Source organism: Chlamydotis macqueenii, chromosome 1, assembly GCF_036417535.1.
Source record: "Chlamydotis macqueenii isolate bChlMac1 chromosome 1, bChlMac1.mat, whole genome shotgun sequence".
NCBI lineage: Eukaryota > Metazoa > Chordata > Aves > Otidiformes > Otididae > Chlamydotis > Chlamydotis macqueenii.
This window is the reverse complement of record NC_141556.1, coordinates 36,218,468-36,234,108: the sequence shown is the minus strand read 5'-3', so window position 1 is coordinate 36,234,108 and position 15,641 is coordinate 36,218,468. Positions and strand designations below refer to the sequence as shown.

The window sequence follows — 15,641 nt, the reverse complement described above, 5'->3', positions numbered from 1 at the left end:
CAGAGCTGCTTCTTTGTTCAAAAGGATAGTCTTTTGAACAGAGGATGAAGAAATTCTTTGGTTTTTTGTTCCTTTTTTTCTTTTTTTTTTTTCTTTTTTTTTTTTTTTCCATCAGGGCCTGAGTGAGTGGCACACGCTGCCCTTTGGGCTGAAAGGGGCGTCCTTTGGTTCTGCCCAGCATTGCCCAGCCCTTCCCCTGTGCACAGGTTGCTGTGCGGGGATGAGCTGCATGCCAAACAAAAGAGGAGGAAAAAAGGAAAGAAGGAAAAAAAAGCTTGCTCTGAAATCTTTCTCTAGGTAGAAAATGAGGAGAGCTTTGTATACACTCCAACTTCATCTAGAATGAGCCTCTTTACACTCGTAAAGACTTCAGAGGCATTTTGGGGTTTCTGCCCCTGCTTGTGCTGCGCTGCTTTCCCAGCAGCACTGTTACAAAGTATTTCATTAAAAGCCATCAGAATGAGTTAGTGGCATTAGTGGGCTCTATTTTATTTTGGTTTATTTTTTCCCCTCAAATTTTGTTGGGCTTTAGGAAAGCCTTCCCCTCCTTCCCTTCCCACAAAAAAAAGGAAATGTCAAACAAGGTATGTAAGATCAAATTAAACATGGCACTGAATATATTCTGGCAACTCATGGTAGTACATTCAACTTCCGAACAACAACTAGATAGAGGAGCCTATGAACAGCAATGGTTTGAAAAAAAATCCAGTACCCAGGTCTAGCTTAAGTCCAGGAAACCCTGAAAATGAGACCCGAAGGGTTATCAGTCTTCTCTGCTATAATAGATGTTCTGAATTCTGCTTATTGAAATAAATAAATTTTAATTTAAGCATTCCAGCACTTGCAAAGTGTACATATGACAGAGCTGAAACCAGGTGAAGAATTGTACATTGTTTGAAGGTCTCTGAGGATACTCTGAACTGCAGAGATGAAGGTTTTTTAAAATTCCTGGCAGTGCCTGGAAAATCCACTGTAGTATTTGTAAGTTTAAATTATTTTGATGGTTAGAAACGTCTGCTTCCTTTGAACTGTTCTTTTCAGCTTAATTTAAAAATATATAGAAACTGTGGGGAGGAAAATCAGCTTCTCTATGGCAAGATTAGATAAAGAAGCATTTATAACAGGCCCATGTCTGTGACCAAAGGTTCTGCAAGATTTGATTTTTAGCTTGGAGGTGTTTTCCTCCTGGTCCTCACTTCCCTCCCAGGGAAGAAAAAAAAAAAAAAAAAAAAAAAGAAAAAAGAAAAAAAAAAAAAACCACAAGTCAATGAGAGCCTCGGTTAAGAGCCAGCAGTAAAAGTAAAACCTCGAGTCTCTTCGGCAGCAGAGTGCAGTTCCTGCGTGCAGCGGAGGATGGCCTTGTTGGGCAACGCTGCACATTTCTTGCTGTCCCCACCACACAGCCCGCCTCAGTTCTGTATTCATGGCACAAATGGGATCGGTCCCTATGTACGCTGGCCAGAGAGGAGCCACATTATTTGTGACAGACACGTCTGCCCAGCCTGCTTGGGACAGTGGCTGAGCACTGCTGAGCATCTTCACTGCTGCTCCAGGTCACCTCCCTCTCCTGAAATTTCTCGGAAACAAAGCACAGTCCCTGGCCTCCTCCAACTCTGCAGATTTTCAATCAAATTGCAGCTGTCATGGTTTGCATCTGTTGTGGTGCTTTTCCTCAGATAAATTTAGCTCTAAAATAAAGCTCTAAATCCCATACCACAAGGTGTGGACAATTTGAGCTGTTTGTTGCTCAGTACAAATACAGAAATGGCTGAATTATAGCTCTGTGTGTATATGCGCACACACAGGGGCGAACAAATATATTCATAATAAAAAACACATACAAGTAGACGGGGTTTGCTGAAACGATCTGATAGTACTTGCAATAGCAATGTTAAATGATGCTCCCTGTTTGAATCTAGTATAACAAGGAAGGATCAGTGTGAAATTGGATTTGATTCTGGACACAGGAGAGGAGGGTAATTTGTAACATGCTGTGTTACTACCTCAGACTAAACTAAGAGGCAGTGGAATGAGTTCATTATCATATACTTTGATTTTGTTTAAAATATATGGAGTACTGGAAAATAGCTCATTTACTTGTGTCCTTTATGTTCCCCAAGCTTTCCTGAGACTGTATATGTATATGTGTGTGTATATTTATACATTTTTTCATTCCCGGGCTTGATTGATTGTTGATGACAGATGTGACTTGTGTTCCCCATTTCTATTAAGCAGGAGGACCTTTTTATATGTAATATTTCTTACACTCAAAATCAGTTGGATTCTATAAACAGGAAGAACTATTTGAGTAGGTACTTACTTCCTTAAATTTGGGCCTGTGCACATGCATAAAAATGAAGTCTTTTCAGGACCTCATAAAAGCAGTGAGATGAGAAATAGAGTTAAATACTGTGATTCATCCAGGAAAGTCCATGAATGTCTAGTATTTTTCAGTAAATAGTGTTCTACTGACCTTCTCCCCCTGCCCCCTTAAAAAGTTTAGCATCCACCCCTGACCTGTGTTTCTGAAGGGTAGCCCTGTGGCATGAGCGTGTCTTGCTGCTGCTTGTGAAGGTATATGCTCCCCAATCCTAGCCTCCCTTTTGGAGAGCAGGTCGTTAGTGATGTCATAGCTAGGTCTCATTATTTGCTGCCTATGTAAAGCACTCTCCAATTGTACCACCAAGTACCTGTTGTTAGGCTACATTTATCTTTGCCTTCGTTGTGCTTTTGCCATAGCAAATTCCCTTGCATCCCTCAGAGTTGCCATTGGTTCGTTGATGTCTGATGTTTTACAATCTCCTGTCCTGATTTTTGCCGAATATTTTTGTATAATAACTAATATGTACTCCTCTACTTCCTGTTCTTCCCCATGACTGTGTGGCCATAGCTGCAAAAGAAAGCTAGTGGGACATGCAGTTTAAGTAAGACTATTGTTTTTTTACGGGGAATCTTGATTTTCTAAAACATTAATTGCAATGCTGTCTTTATAAATCTTGTTTTCTGTTCCCATAGGATTTGCAAATAGAACGAGAGAGGACCGTGTATAATATTTCTGGTGGCTGCACAGCTCTTGTTGTGGTGTATTTATTGGGGAAGCTTTACGTGGCAAACGCTGGTGATAGCAGGTGAGTGAGCATGGTATCTCCCCAACTATTCCTTCATCCCAGACTCCCAAGTTCTGGTGTTACCAAGTTGCAAACAATATCACGAGAGGATTCTGTTTCTTTAACGATCCTCATGGAAATTAATGCAAAGGGCAGTGATAGGCTTCTAGTGTCTAGTCGAGTGGTGGATGCAATCAGGGAGGCTGGTAACATTTTTGTCCCTCTAACAGTTTCTGAATGACTTGATGGTTGCAGAAAAGTGTAAGGATGCTAAAGGGCCGTTGAAACAGAAGAGATGTTGAATGTGTCAGTAGGCACTGACAAAGTGACTGCATCTGGAACAGCTGCTAGGGCTGTACTGGTTCGGTAGGAAGTCCTGTGGCACCTATCCTCAGCCTTAGTCCTCAGCCTCAGTCTTGGAAGGCCACCTGGCTCTCAGGTTTTGATGTAGTTGAAGGTAATAATCTGTAAGCAAATAACTGCTACCCCTGCAACAGGGAGGAGGGAAGGGAGAGGGGCTATCACAGTTTAGGATTTTTACTCTGTCCTGTTCTAGCTCATGTATTTGTCCATTTCTCAGAACTGAATGCTGTTGTTCAGGAGTTGTTGCTTTGTTAACATTTAGAAATTGAGTGCTTGAAGACTTGTAATGAGAAGCTTTTTCTTTGTCTTCTGATTTAGTTAAAGCTAGGAGCATACTGGAAACCTCTCAATTGCATTCTTTTCCTCCCTGTCACTCTCTGCCCATAACACCATCAGAGAGAGATGATAATAAGACTTGTCTTGCAAGACTTTAGACCTTCACATGTTTCTTCTGGCAGCTCTCTGCATAAACAGGCTGGGGAGAATAGTTCCCTGCATGATACAGACTGCTGTTGTGTTCTCTTAGTTAACAGATGAGAAATTAAAGTCTGCAAATGTACTCAACTGTGTTGTCTTTAGGTGAAGACTGCTATGATTATGCGTTTGTGTTTGAGATTTATGTGCACACAGTTCATGTTTATACTGTGTGTATACAATGTATTTACAGAGACAGCAGTCAACCACAAAATGTTTTGTAGTTTAAACCTAACATTTTTATTGCTTCTTGCTGCTTTAAACTGTGTAGGGAGTTAGATAAATCCTTTGTGCATGAAGTTCCTATTCTTTTCATGTTGGTGGTTGTTCTTAGTATGCTGAATTTGCCGTTTATACTGCAAATTGCTCTTGACAAGTGACATGTATGAATCTTTTTTGCATCAAACATCAAATGAGTCCTCATAGAGGGTAGATGCAAACATATTTGAGTAGACCACGTATCTAGTCATCAGAACCACTAGCTGCAATAAATTTTACCTCTTTTGCCATTACATTAGAAAGAATGTTTTCCTGTGCTTGAAGTACAGTTGAGTCTGTTCCACTGGGTTGGCTAAATTACTTTATAGTCTCTTCAAAGTATGTCTAAAATTGCCCATGCAGGACCTACTTCCGAGTAGTTGAGATCTTTGTTCTTGGATGACTGGCTGCTCCCAGTCCCCCAGGATTTCTCCTTTGCTTCCCAAGAGCAGCCTCAGCTCCATTGCAACCTCTGACACTCAATGGAAAGAAATTCCTTGTCAGTGAATTAGCCCAAACATCCACTGTACTTAAGGTCACCAAGTCTTCAAGAGGCATTGAATATGTTGATCAAGCCTATCAAAAACATCTCCTTAGGAAAACAGGAAGAGCAGGAATTAGAGGGGAAGCCATTGACAAAGCTGGGTCTTGTTTCAACCAGAACTCAAATTTTTGTACTCATTCTTTGCACCCTGTAGGTAACAGGGTCCCTCCAGATCCAAAACAGTTTGGTTTTGCACTTTCCAAATGGATCTCACAGAAGCCTTCCTCATGCTGAGGAGAATTCTCTGGATTCCCAAAGTCTTTCACTTTCAAATAATCCCACTTCTAGATTTTCATAGCTCAGTAAAAGCTTTTAAGTGTAGAAGGTCAGTTGATCTAGGTCTCTCTCCCGCCAAATCCCCACTTACCATGTTGCAGAAAGGGGAGAAAAACAGCTATTGCAAAACATCTAAGCTGCTCCTTATCACTAAATGGACATTTTAGGACTAGAAAAGCAGCTCTGAGGTTGTCTGCCTACTGCCAGGGTGCACAGTGCGTTCCTATATTTTTAAGAGCCCAGTCATGTAGCCAGGAAGTTTTATTTGTATTAGTTGGAAGAAATATGCTCCTTTTTGCTGCCTCATGCCTTGTGTGGTGAACTTTGCAGTTTGTAAAGATACAAATGAGAGCAGTGAGAAATACAATAAGGACATTACTTTTAAAAAGTTTATCTGCTGGTTTGTTTTTTCACCCAAAGAGGGGACTTGTACTTACTGTCATTGGAACTTGATGCCAAAACCCTCAGTTCTTCAGTGGAGCTTTAGTTTCTTTGAGTTCACCTACTCATTTGTGTCTCTTCTCTGTCCTCCTTCTCCCCTCTCCAGTCTCCCTCTGGAAAAAGCCTACAAATAAATCAAGCCTCATTTCCCACAGACTAGAGCCTATGAGAGGAGGTATCGTGCTGTTGGGGTGGAAAATAAACATTTTGGGTTCATGCAAACCTCATTTGTTCTACCTCTGCCCACAAGAAGGTTAGGTCTTCTAATTCCAGGCAACTTCAAAACAGCAGAAGCTTTTAAAGGTGGGTTTTAAACAGCTTCTGCTGTCACAGGACCAAGGTACATGCAACAAACTGTTACTATCACAATGAGACTAAGGAAACACCAAGTGTGAGACTTGAATAATAATGCGCTATGCAGTGCCAGCTATACCTCAGACTTATGTCTGTGGTATTCAGTTTAACCACCAAAGCTTCTCAAATCTAATCATTTCATGCCACGTACCCTGGCAGTGTTGTATAGCAGCTGTCCTTTTGTAGTTGATGTGTAATTACATCATGAAAAGACTTTAATTACCATATTACTAAATTACCAGCCAGCAATCCTTTCAGGTTCAACCCTAGTTCGCTTCTGTAAGGACTATTAGACTTCTCCAAGCTGAACACTTTTGGTTGGTGTAAAAGGGAGGGAAAATTGTGCTAATTGTAGGTTTTGTTATGAACTATTATTGAGCTTGATGTTATGGCATCACTAATGTCAATGATATAATTAAACTTCTGCTAACGATGCAATCACAGTTCTGTAATAATTATGTGTTAACTGCACATGATACCAGAACCCTACTAAAAATGAGGTGATGTATCCAGAGCCTGATAAAAACAACTTGGAGGGAGCTGCTTTCATTCTCTTACAGCTTGTCTGATCATTCGTGGACTTTACCATAAATATACCTACTTGAACAGTCAAAATTCCTGTCGGAATATTGGCCAAAGCTTTTTCTAACATCCCTGTCTCTCTTCCTCTCAGTAGTTAGCGTTGTCCATGCAAGATTATCTAATTAGGAACTGCTGGCACTGTAGTCAGCTATCTAAAATATAATGCTTTTCTGGTGACCATTGATGCATTGTGCTTTGCTTACCAGTTTGACGTATACACTGTTGTAACAAGGCCAGGCTCTTGGAATAGCTGCTTTTTCTTTTTAATAAGGAATAGTAAATCTTCTCTGCTTATGCTCTTAAATAGTATTGTTCAATTTTATATTGCTAAAGTGACTTTTACTTCTAAACTGCCATAACATGCCTTGTTAATCTCAGTTCTTTTTAGTTTTATGCTCTTTATTAGGATGTTGTTTTATAGCTAGTGATGAAGCAGTAGTAAAACAGGGACTTAATGTTTTCTCTGATTACTGCCCAATTATTGTATAGCCTCAGCAACATAACATTTGCCCAATATCACTGCAGTGACTATAATGCAATATGATCGTATTAACTGTCTTTGGCACGAGTGTTCTTCTGGCTTTCGTGTTGTCTGGCTAAGGAGCTGCTTGAGACTGCAGGCGCTGCCATTTTGTGCTGTGCTTGGAGCCATGTAGGGTAGCTGTGCTTTTATCATTGTACAAGAAGCAGAACCACGAGTTGATTTGACTTTTCCATAGGCCCTGAAACACTCACCATAAATCTGCAAATGGGTTCTTGGGCTTTTTTGATTTATTGGTAGAAGATGTGATCAAAGCAAAGAGCCTGATGTTTCAGAGGCTTCACAGACTTGCAGGGTCACTGGATTTTTTGCTTTGTTTTATCAGCTTTTTTTAATAATCTTTTTGCTTCCTTGCTTTTGCTCCCCTGTTCTTGTGTTTTCAGGGCATATTCACCCTCTGCTTGAACATCATCATGTCCAGAATAGATTTTTTTTTTTTCTCCTTTTTGCAAGTACAGCATTAATGCTAAGGCATTTGGCATTGTTAAATGATAGGGGCTCATTGAGTGTATGTTTTTGTGGTGCTTCCTATCTGGGGTGCAGGTTAAGCAACTTCACTGGTGCTTGGGGTGCCTGGATGTGGGAGAGTGTGTTGATAACGCCAACTTCTCTCAGTATAATAAAATAGTGAATTGAAAATTGAATTCTACTTTGTTTACTGTTTCAATTCTTTCCAGATTTGCTGCTTGTGTTGAATGTCACTACATTTATACTTCCTCTTCTGTGTCATGGTGCTTGTCAGCTACTTCCCTCATGCATAGTTCTCATTGTAGGCAGTCGAATTTGGGAGATTAATCTGCTTTTATGAAGTAAACAAGAGGGACATGGAAGCAGCCACGTATCTGCTGACTGGCAATGTAGCTTGAATAGAATTTCTGAGAAGTCAGAATCGATGATTCCGACCCACTTTTGTGGTTCATGGTATCTGACCTCTTCCTCAAGGCAGTGTAGCAGAGTGACTTCTTGCCAGAAGCTCTAACACTGTGTAGGGATGGAAACCAAAAAGTGTTCTAGTATGTTACTATTGTAAAGCTCGTTTGCTTTAGTCTTTGATTTTACAGTATTTTTAACAAACTTTCATTTTCTAGTTTTCTTAACTACCCATCTTCTAATCTAAGTGGTGTCTTATTTTTCCCTGTTTTCCTTGAGTGGTCTGCCTAAGCTCTCTGTCTCCTTATCTCTGCGCCTGCATAAACAACAATAACTGTGCTTCATACTTAGTACTTAGAGGTCTCTTGAGGAAAGACTAACTCAGTTACTAAGCTTCTCCTGTCTCGGTATTTGGAAAAGCATTCTTTTTCCTGTCTCATCTTAAAGATGGGACAAAAAGAGCTGCAAGTCTCTGAACCACACACAGGGCCTTTTCACCTTGGGATCACACTGTCCGTGATGACTCCTCTTTGTCCTCTGAAGTTCTAATTCCTCCAAATCCTCAAAAGATGCCTCCCAAGAGGTGAGAGCAACACTTATGTACTGTTTTTTGGGCAAGCTATGTGCACATCCCCTTTTTAGACTGTTATTAATTTTTTTTTTTTACGGAATCACTTGAAAATAATAAATGCTTCATAGTTTCAGGGGAACAGATAATCTAACCCTGGTCTGCTCAGGAGCTTGTGTAGTGAGGAGAAACTGAATTCAAGATGAAGCGAGTCTCTCCCACATATATTCTACTTCACTGACTGCAGTTTGGTAGGTGGAGAAGTCTGATCCTGCCTAGCTGAAAATATTGGAAAAGTGCATGGCGTCTTAGTCACGCTCAGGAGATACAGCCAAGTCCCATCTCTCTATTTCCTTTGCTTCTCTTCCTTGGAAGCCTGACCTGCAGGCCTGCAGAAAGCACTTCTGCTCCCCTTCTACCTGGCCTTCTTCCAGGGAGAATCAAGAGCACAGGATTCAGAGGAATAGCAGCAACCTCAGATATTGCAGGATTTTGTGCAGGGTAAAGCTTTTGAAGGCACTTCAGGAAACACTTTAAGTGAGGTGTGGAGATGTGGAGAAAAGTTGTTGGATCAGAAATAAGTCGTTGCACTCAAAGGGCAGTGGTGAGAAAGAGTATTTACTAATGATCCAGTGGATAACAAGTTCCAGGGTACTGGCAAGTCATATCCAGCAATGACTTGGCAGAAATTATTGATTTGTTTGTAAATGTTGATAGGCTTTTGAAGATAAAACAAATGTCCTCCTCCAAACTCTTGTTTTTCATGGGAGAGTATATGCCTTAGCAATGTCTATGGCAATGTGGCAGGTGTTGAAGCCATTGTAAACATTTTTGGTGAGTTGTACATTCAGTTAAATCTTTGGTCCTAACCACACAGATACCATCTACCCATGAAGTCCGTAGGCTCCAGATTATGAGGAAGGAGAGGAATTTTGGCTATTCAGATAATACCAGTAAAGTGGAAAGCCACAGTTCATTGGTATTAGTTTCCACAAGTGATGAATTCTATTAACTTCTCATAGGTTTTCAACCTTTAAAAAAAAAAAAAAGAAAAAACTGAAACCAACAAAACCCAAACAAATTGGTCAAGCCAAACAAAAAAACTGGTGGTTATCACTGCAGGTAATACATCTGTAACTACATCTTTGCATATACACTGCATGTGTGGCCTGCAGAGCTCATAGTGGGTGAGACAAGATGGGCAGAGGGTGCCAAGATGTAATTTCAATCCCTCTTCTACCAGTACTTTAGTGACGCCTGAGGAGCCTGTGACCTCTAATAGAGGCAGCTCCTGGTATAAGCAAATACAGAATCATAGAATCATAGAATGGTTAGGGTTGGAAGGGACCTTCAAAGGTCGTCTAGTCCAACCCCCCTGCAAGGAGCAGGGACATCCCCAACTAGGTCAGGTTGCTCAGAGCCTCATCCAGCCTGGCCTTGAACGTTTCCAGGGATGGGGCCTCCACCACCTCTCTGGGCAACCTGTTCCAGTGTTCTATAACTCGCATTGTAAAAAAATTTTTCCTGATTTCCAATCTAAATCTACCCCCCTCTATTTTAAAACCATCACCCCTCGTCCTATTGCAACAGGCCCTACTAAACAGCCTCTCCCCATCTTTCTTGTAGGCCCCCTTGAGGTACTGGAAGACCGCTATCAGGTCTCCCCAGAGCCTTCTTTTCTCCAGGCTGAACAGCCCCAACTCTCTCAGCCTGTCCTCATAAGAGAGGTGCTCCAGCCCTTTTATCATCTTTGTGGCCCTCCTCTGGACCTTCTCCGACTGGTCCATGTCCTTTTTATGTTGGGGGCTCCAGAACTGGACACAGTACTCCAGGTGGGGTCTCAGCAGGGCAGAGTAGAGGGGGAGAATCAGCTCCCTCAACCTGCTGGCCATGCTTCTCTTGATGCAGCCCAGGATGCGGTTGGCCTTCTGGGCTGCGAGGGCACATTGCCTGCTCATGTTGAGCTTCTCATCCACCAGCACTCCCAAGTCCTTCTCCTCAGGGCTGCTCTCAATCCATTCTCCACCCAGCCTGTATTTGTGCCTGGGATTGCCATGACCCAGGTGCAGGACCTTGCACTTGGCCTGGTTGAACTTCATGAGGTTGGCACGGGCCCACCTCTCCAGCCTGTCAAGGTCCCTCTGGATGGCATCCCTCCCTTCCAGTGTGTCAACAGCACCACACAACTTGGTGTCATCGGCAAACTTGCTGAGGGTGCACTCTATCCCACTGGCCATGTCGCGGACAAAGATGTTGAACAGGGCCGGGCCCAACACAGACCCCTGAGGGACGCCACTCGTGACCGGTCTCCACATGGACATTGAGCCGTTAATCACCACTCTCTGAGTGCGGCCATCCAGCCAACTCCTTATCCACCGAGTGGTCCGTCCATCAAACCCATGTCTCTCTAGTTTAGAGAGAAGGATGTCATGCGGGACAGTGTCAAAAGCTTTTGACACAAGTCCAGGTAGATGATGTCTGTTGCTTGTCCCTGGACCAGAATCCAGGTCTCTGTGTAGTGCATTGAGCTCAAAACCATCTTTTTACTCTGTGCCTTTGTAGCTGACCACAAAGAGACTTGCGGGTTCTTCAGTCCAATGTTACAGGGCCAGGGCCAAGGCATGCCAAGCAGGCCGGGCACCTTGGACCTCTAGCTCCCATCTGTACTATGGGAGGAGGGCCAGGAGGAGCACCCCAGGCTTTCTTGGTGAATGTCTCAAGTCTGCTGTGGTCCTTACTGTGTTGGAAAGCTTTTCTCATCCTGTGAATTCAGTGAGCTTGCCAGGCAGCTCAGGCCATTCTGTTTCAGCAGCAGCTATGCAATGCAGCTCGAGCCCTGCTCCTGGGGCTTTTAGCGAGGGCTTCCCTTGTCACTTCTGTGTGAGTGACTGAAGCAGACCTTGGGTAAAAATTCACTGATGCAGAGCGAGTAGAGAGTGTGACTTTCATTCTGCTTTTACTTCTCAGTCCAACTTGTTCCAGTATCCTGCAACTGACACTGAATTAAGCAGAAAAGCTGAGATCAAAGTGGATGTGATTCTTTAGGTGCTAAAAGTCATTCTGACTTCCTCAATGATAAGACAGTGAAGAGCAGGGAGGGGGAAAAATCCGTGCTTCTTCCATCTTACGTGGTCAGCCATATCTGAGCCATATTACTGGCAAAATAAACACTGACTTGCACAGCAGTGCCTTCATCTGCTAAGCCCAGGTTTAGTTGCCATAGTAACTCGTCCTGGAGATGAATGTGATATCCTGGACAGCAGGGAAAAAGACTTTGATTCCACAGATACCAGTCCTGAGGCTCAGAGCTGGCCACAGATGTGACTGCACTTCTTTGTTCATTTCCCTGGCACGGCCTGAGTAATTGGTGGCATGTTGTTCAGCTGTGATACAGAAACATGGTGGTGTATCATCGTTGCAACTCTGGATTTAGCTGTGTTCAAATGAAGAATACACTGAAATCATCAGGAGCAAAATGAATCCTGTGAGGGCAGCAAATCTCCAACCTAAGGATGCTGGAACTGATGGCAGGCAGTTTTGTGTGTTAGCAGTGTCGCTATAAACTTACTATAAACTGACTTGTAATAGCTTCCTAGCTGCCAGCTGAAGTCCTTTCTGACAGATCGGTGGGTTCAGATGTAAACCAACAGGAAAGTACACACAGTTAATTACATATCATTTTAGTTTAGTTCATTGGCTACTGGAACCAGAGTAGACAATACTAGAAGAGTATAGATAAAGTCACCACTGGTTCAATAGCAAAAGTTACTCTCCTGATTAAACAAACAAATTGCATACAGATGGCCAGTGCCATCCCATTAGTGATGGGGTGGGAATACAGAAAAAGAAAAGTATAATTAGCCCTGAAATGAAACACTCTTAATAAAGCCAACTGCTAATAATAAGCCAACTGCTAATAATAATTCCGTACTTAGATTGCATCAGATAAGCAATACACTTGAGGGGCTGAACTAGAGCAGGGAATTCACCGCAGAATCCATGGGAGAGGAGCTGCAGCCTGCCAAAGAGGCACTGAGAACTAGAAGCATATGCAGCTCCTGAGGTCAAAAATCATCAGACAATGTGTCTTCTCCAAGCCATCTCCTCTTTAGACAACCTGCAAGCTCAGTATTATATTTACTTTAAAACTCTAGAGTGAGTAGTGATGCAGAAACAACTGAAGTAATTTAGTTACAGTGCTGGTGACAGCCAAGCGCTTCTCACCGTTGGATGCAATATATAGGGCAGAGGGAGGCCGCCAGGAAAAGAAAATCCCTTTAACTGCTTCTTACTAAGTTGTTAGTTGAATACATGGGATGGAATGTGAGATCAGTTCTAAAATTTCAGATTTTTATTATTTTTGGTGGCAGTAGGGAAGATGCTGGCTGTCTCAGGTGCTAGTGTGGATAAGAAGTAAGCCCTTCCGTGGAAATCTATGAATATTATTTTTCTTTGCAAACAGCTTCTCCTTGCCCAGTTGTGATCCTTTATTAAAAATAATACAATTCATTTAGTAAAAACGGACCACCAGAATAGTGGCTTTAGAGAATATCAGCAGCCTCATTTTGCCCAGAGGCCTTCTTCGCAGGAATCACTAAGCATTAGAAATGTAAATATGAATGAGTCAGGTACCTGAAAACAATGTAAAGCTCTACATGTATGTGCACAGGAACAGCTCACGTGCTTGTGGGTGCCTCTGAAAGGTGGCTTTCAAGGTTTCTTGCAGGGACTGAATTTCATCATTTCTTTCCCTAGTTCTTTTCAAAGGCAAGACGAGGTTTTCATGTTGCCACAGAGGAGGTGTAGCACACTTGGCTCTGTGCTGGTGTGAGGACATGAAAACAGGCCCTTGAATGAAATACTTGGGTATGTCTGGTTGGTGTCCTGCTGGAGCAGGGCTGTACTTGGCAGTGATCGGTGTCCTGACGGAGCAGGGCTGTACTTGGTGGTTGTGCTGCTGAGATGTTAACCCTCAGAGCAGCCAAGGTGGCTGGCAGTCTGCAAAAGGCCTTAGCAGAAGTTTGGAAGAGTTCTTCGTTGTTCCTGCAGGAAATGCCGAAGCACAGTCCTGTAGGAAATTACTTTAACCCAACCTTTGTGCAATACTTCACCAAAGTGAGTTCTCGCACCTTTTATTGGCTTGAGGGAGCTGAAGTTCCCTCAGGTGATGAATGAATGCGTCCAAGCAGCCTACTTTAACCACGGCATACACGAGACTACATTGTCACAGGAAAAGCCACAGGAAGGGAGAGAGCATTCCTTCTTAACGTTGTCTTTGTTCAGCTGAAAGAAAAATGATCCAGTGTTTCTATTCTGTCACAGTATTTCTGTGGACACCCTGATGTTTGTGCTGAAAAATGTAAAGAAACCAGGGTGGCAGGACTGTTGAGTGGCAGTAGATGGAAAATGAGGACAGAGGCAATTTTCTTTGGCTTTACCTCCTTCTCGATTTGTTGTTTGTTTTCTTCTTGGTAGCAATGCCACGTAGGAGTTGGGGCATTTTTGAAACATCCTTTGGGTATTACGGGTGGGAGGCAGCCAGGGTATTTTTCCATTGGTGTTGCTGAGCATTGCAGCTTTCACCTCTGAGTTTTATGGTGATGGATATGTCATCGCTGGGACCTGTTTTAATGCCAGCTAAACTTCGTATAATGCTTTGTTTCACTATTCCCAGCCTGCCTTAATTCGTAAAATTAAGGAAATAATTTAAAGGCTTTTCACTATGTTCCACGATTATTGCCGGTGCAGTGAGGTGTTTGTTCACCTGGCTTCTAAAGCAACACTGAGAAATGAGTCTGTGTGGGGCTAAGGGAGAGTAATTCAGTTCATAATAAGTGAAGCCAGAGTGCCAGGGCTGAATGTATTAAAAGTCATCAGTAATTGTAATGGCTGTAAGCTCTAGTACTTCATTTAGAGAGGAGAGAAACATTTTTTTAAAATCTTTTCATAGTCACTTCTTTTACTTCTTAGCAATTATGAAAAGGTAAATAAACAAAACTGGTTTGAAGCTCACCAGACATTAGCATTGCTCTTCCTTGGCTTCTTTAAATATATGCATTTAGTTACCATAGTAAACAAGTACCCATCTAGACGGAATCCATAGTTCTAGGATTTACTTCTTTTTTCCTCAGCTATTTTGTGACACACCTAATTAAAATCTGCTGCTTGATTCCCCTTTGAATGTAATAAAACTCTGCCTTATTCTTTCTGTCAGTTTAATCCCTCTTTCTTTTCCATTGACACATTTCTAATACCTCTTCAGACAGGCCAGACACTTCTGCTTCATCTGTACCAAATCCACAATGCTTAACACCTTTCGACAAAATGGATACATCCTCCCTGTGGCTTGGAATTGATATACACTGTCAAAAAGGGTTTTCCGAACGGTCTCTCTTTGTCACCTTTACGAGATTTTTATTCTTTGTTGTAGAAATGTGCAGTTTAATGTTGCATTTCAAATCATTTTTGGCTGAAAAAGTGTGTAATGGAATCAAGGTGTCCCCTGAATACTCCTAACAGTAGGAGATGCCTCTTTGTTTTGAACACCAGAATCCCAATAGACCCCTGACAACAGTGAAATTACACTTTTGACCTTGTTCAATAAAGTATTTCTTTCTCTGTATGATTAAGTGAGAGTAACCAACAATAGCTTCCTCTAAAATGTATGAGTTTCCCTCTGTTTGTTTCTCATAAGAAACTCAGAAAGGATGCCATGCAATTCTCAGCTGATTGTGTTCTCCATAAAAGGAGAGGGGGGAAAAAAAAAAAAGGAAAAAACAAACCGTGCTTGATTCAAGGAGGGGTGGCTGTTTTATCCATATTAAAAATGCAAAAGCAATTGATATATTGGTATTTTTCCTAAGCCAGTGTTGTTGCTACCTGCTGAGTGTGAGAGCAGCAGTACAACAGTGGCAGATTTTTACCCTTTTGTTGCTTCATTCACCACATATTTTAAAAGGGAGTGTGTGCTAAAGCACCAAATACAGTTTTAAAGTATTGAATGTGGATATAGAAAATAGTGATATACTTAAGGTTCTGTGTGAATGCTGAAATATCATTTATCTGATCATCATGGACTACACAGTTACATCAATCCAAAAGATAAAGCTAGTATTTTCTGTAGATTTACATGCAGCCTTTTAAGCTCCTGGTGTTTCTTTTCATTTGCGTGTGACTGAGTGGACGTAGCTTGCTGCAGGATTTACTGTGACTGCTAGTCCTGCCTTATGCACTAAGGCACTGGCACATCACTTGTTCCACACT

At 42.1% G+C, this 15,641-nt stretch overlaps 1 protein-coding gene across 1 annotated transcript in view; it reads left to right on the top strand.

The window, feature by feature from the left end:
- PPM1H (protein phosphatase, Mg2+/Mn2+ dependent 1H) overlaps window positions 1-15,641 on the top strand; it is a 142,311-nt gene that overhangs the window by 80,978 nt on the left and 45,692 nt on the right. The window contains exon 4 of the mRNA XM_086748598.1: window positions 3,016-3,128. Coding sequence (XP_086604724.1) covers window positions 3,016-3,128 — 113 coding nt within the window. The remainder of the gene's footprint in view (window positions 1-3,015; window positions 3,129-15,641) is intronic.